We start from the raw sequence: 2,971 nt of genomic DNA, 5'->3' as shown, positions 1-2,971 counted from the left end.
CTTTCTCAAACTACTTCTCTGCCAGTCTAGATCCATTGTGGTCCACAAATGTGCATACAATTCAACTCCTCCAGGTGAGGAAGCCACCACATGGCTAGAAGACTGGGAAAGAGGCAGGGTTCCTAATCCAAGTTGGATTCCAATACGTAGAGAAGAGGAAAAAAAAATATCTGAACTATCTGATATAGAGAGATGAAGTTGAGATCTAAATAAGTTACCAAATTAAACACTCATGGGTGCCAACCATCTACCAGAAGCTGGAGATGTAGCTCAATGGTAGAGCACTTCCCTGGTATGCGCGAGGCCCTGGGTTTGATGCATTTTGTTTGATGCATTTTTACCCCAACTAATCACACGGCCACTTCTGTGAAGTGCATAGACCTTCCAAAATCCTTCTTTTGACTGGGTCACTTTACGAGAAGAGGCAGAAAATGGAAATAGAGAAATCAATTTAATCATGGATAAAAAAGTATTGATGTTTTAAGACTGGAGTAGGTGACCTGCAATCTGTTTTAAAAATCTATCAGATATATTTCCAAGTCTGATGCTTCACCTGAGGTAAATTTGATTGCCTCTTTTCTTCATTTAATTCCTAATTAAGTTGCTATTTGGAAGACTAAAGTGGTTGCTGAATCTTTAGAATGGATTTACCAGCTCTCAAGAAGTTACTGTCAGAGACTCAGGCTTCACCTGAGGGTGACTTGATTGCCTCTTTTCTTCATTTAATTCCTAATTAAGTGGCTATTTGGAAGACTTCAGTGGTTGTTTAATTTTTAGAATGGATTTACCAGCTCTCCTCTCAAGAAGTTACTGTACACTCTTGGAAAGAGTTGCTATGCATTTATAACTTTTAGGCATTCCAAATGCTTAAATGCTCACAAGTAGAATGTTGCTTGAAAGGTTCTAGACCAAGCAGAGTACACTTTCTCTAGGCTAGTCTTGTAAAAGGAAGAATAATTTCATTCTTTTCAAAAAAGAAGCAATGTTACCTTTACCTAATTCAATTCATTACCCTCTGCAAGAGTGAGAGGATGGCAGAAAATCTAGCTTAAGCTCCAGTTGACTATTAGAATAAAACTCTTCTGTAACATTAGGCTTTAAAATATAGCTAGTTTGGGGCTGGGAAGGTAGCTCAGTGGTAGAGTGCTTGCTTTGCATGCATGTGGCCCTGGGATCAATTCCTCAGCACCATATAAGCAGAAAAAGCCGGAAATGATGCTTTGGCTCAAATGGTAGAGCACTAGCCTTGAGCTGAAAAGCTGAAGGACAGCGCCCAGGCCCAGAGTTCGGCCCTACAACCAACAAAAAATATACATACATATGTATATATAATTTAAGAAATCTTAATCCTTTGGCTTATATGGTACTTTTTAAGTCCCACATTCCTTTTTAAACTATTAAATCAAAGTAGGATACATTGGTCTGGAATTGTTGGTTCTAAGGTTACAAGTAAGATCTCCTGGGCCAGAACACATATGTAGATTTTGGATTATACCTTCTGTTTCTTTTCTCCTTGGAAGTTAAATAATGGCAGAGACAAGTCTGTTAGAGGCCGGGGCCTCTGCAGCCTCCACAGCTGCTGCTCTGGAGAACCTACAGGTGGAGGCGAGCTGCTCTGTGTGCCTGGAGTATCTGAAGGAGCCTGTCATCATCGAGTGTGGGCATAACTTCTGTAAAGCTTGTATTACCCGCTGGTGGGAGGACCTAGAGAGGGACTTCCCTTGTCCTGTCTGTCGGAAGACATCTCGCTACCGCAGTCTTCGGCCTAATCGGCAGCTAGGCAGTATGGTGGAAATTGCCAAGCAGCTCCAAGCTGTTAAACGGAAGATCCGAGATGAGATACTCTGCTCCCAGCATCATGAAGCCCTCAGCCTCTTCTGCTATGAAGACCAGGAAGCTGTATGCTTGATATGTGCCATTTCCCACACCCACCGGGCCCACACCGTTGTTCCATTGGATGATGCAACACAGGAGTACAAGGTGAGCAATCAGATACATGCCAGTGTCTGAATATATATATATATACAGATGCCAGTGTGGTGGAAGATACACTCCCTAGGTAAAGGGTTGTAAGCCCCAGAGGCAGGACTGTACCTGATCTTAACTCTGTAAGTCCCCTCACTCCTCAGACCTGCATACATGGATACACTGTACATCTAATCAACTACACTCTAGAATATGAAGTAGAGAAGTGTGCCCCCAGATTTTCTATAAAGTTTGCAACACTCTTTGTGTCTTATGGGTGCGTATATAGTCTTGGAATAGTGAGTGAAACTTCATGGAGAGGATCAAACTTCAAAAGGCATTGCGATTTCTTGATTCTGCTTCCTGCCTGGTTTTCCTATTGGTTGAAATAGGTAGCATCATTTGATTGACATCAACCAGACTATTTGCATCTTCCCTTAGATAATGGGAAACATGGCATGGGGTTTAACTTACTGCTGAGGCATAGGGTAAATGTCTAAGTAATAGAATCTTAGCATTTTATCTTAATTGTATATAACAAGATGTTGAAACAGTAAGGTGATTAGTGGCATAAGTAATCAAGTTTTTGTTCTATTTTTAAGTGGCTAGAATTGGATGGGAGAACAAGGTGCAAAGGTTACTTTGAGCTGTGAATGTAGTGCAGTGGCACACCGTGTGCTTACCATATGCAATAGGCTTTATTCCCAGCATCATCACCAAGAGCTTTAGCCAAAACTGGTAGATCATGCCTGTAATCCTAGCTATTCAGGGGCTAAAATCTGAGGATCACAGTTCAAAGCCAACCTGGCCAGGAATGTCCATCCATGAGACTCATTTCCAGTTACCCACCAAAAAAGTCAGAAGTGGAGCTGTGGCCCAAATGGTAGAGCGCTAGCCTTGAGAAAAAAAAAAAAAAAAGCTCAAGGACAGCACCCAGGCCCTGAGTTCAAGTTCCAGGACTTGCACAAAAGAAAAAAAAAGTAGCTTTAATAGCAAGAGGCAATTG

The 2,971-nt window shown here is 41.7% G+C and overlaps 1 protein-coding gene across 1 annotated transcript in view; it reads left to right on the top strand.

Annotated features, from left to right (window-relative positions):
• Window positions 1-6: 6 nt before the first annotated feature.
• LOC105996876 (E3 ubiquitin-protein ligase TRIM39) overlaps window positions 7-2,971 on the top strand; it is a 19,170-nt gene continuing 16,205 nt past the window's right edge. Inside the window, exons 1-2 of the mRNA XM_013031115.1 lie at window positions 7-558; window positions 1,521-1,980. Of these exons, the coding sequence (XP_012886569.1) occupies window positions 1,528-1,980 (453 nt within the window). The 5' untranslated portion in view covers window positions 7-558; window positions 1,521-1,527. The remainder of the gene's footprint in view (window positions 559-1,520; window positions 1,981-2,971) is intronic.

Source organism: Dipodomys ordii, unplaced genomic scaffold (genome assembly GCF_000151885.1).
Source record: "Dipodomys ordii isolate 6190 unplaced genomic scaffold, Dord_2.0 Scaffold138, whole genome shotgun sequence".
NCBI lineage: Eukaryota > Metazoa > Chordata > Mammalia > Rodentia > Heteromyidae > Dipodomys > Dipodomys ordii.
Note: the sequence above shows the minus strand (reverse complement) of the source record. Positions and strands in the feature narration are given on the sequence as shown.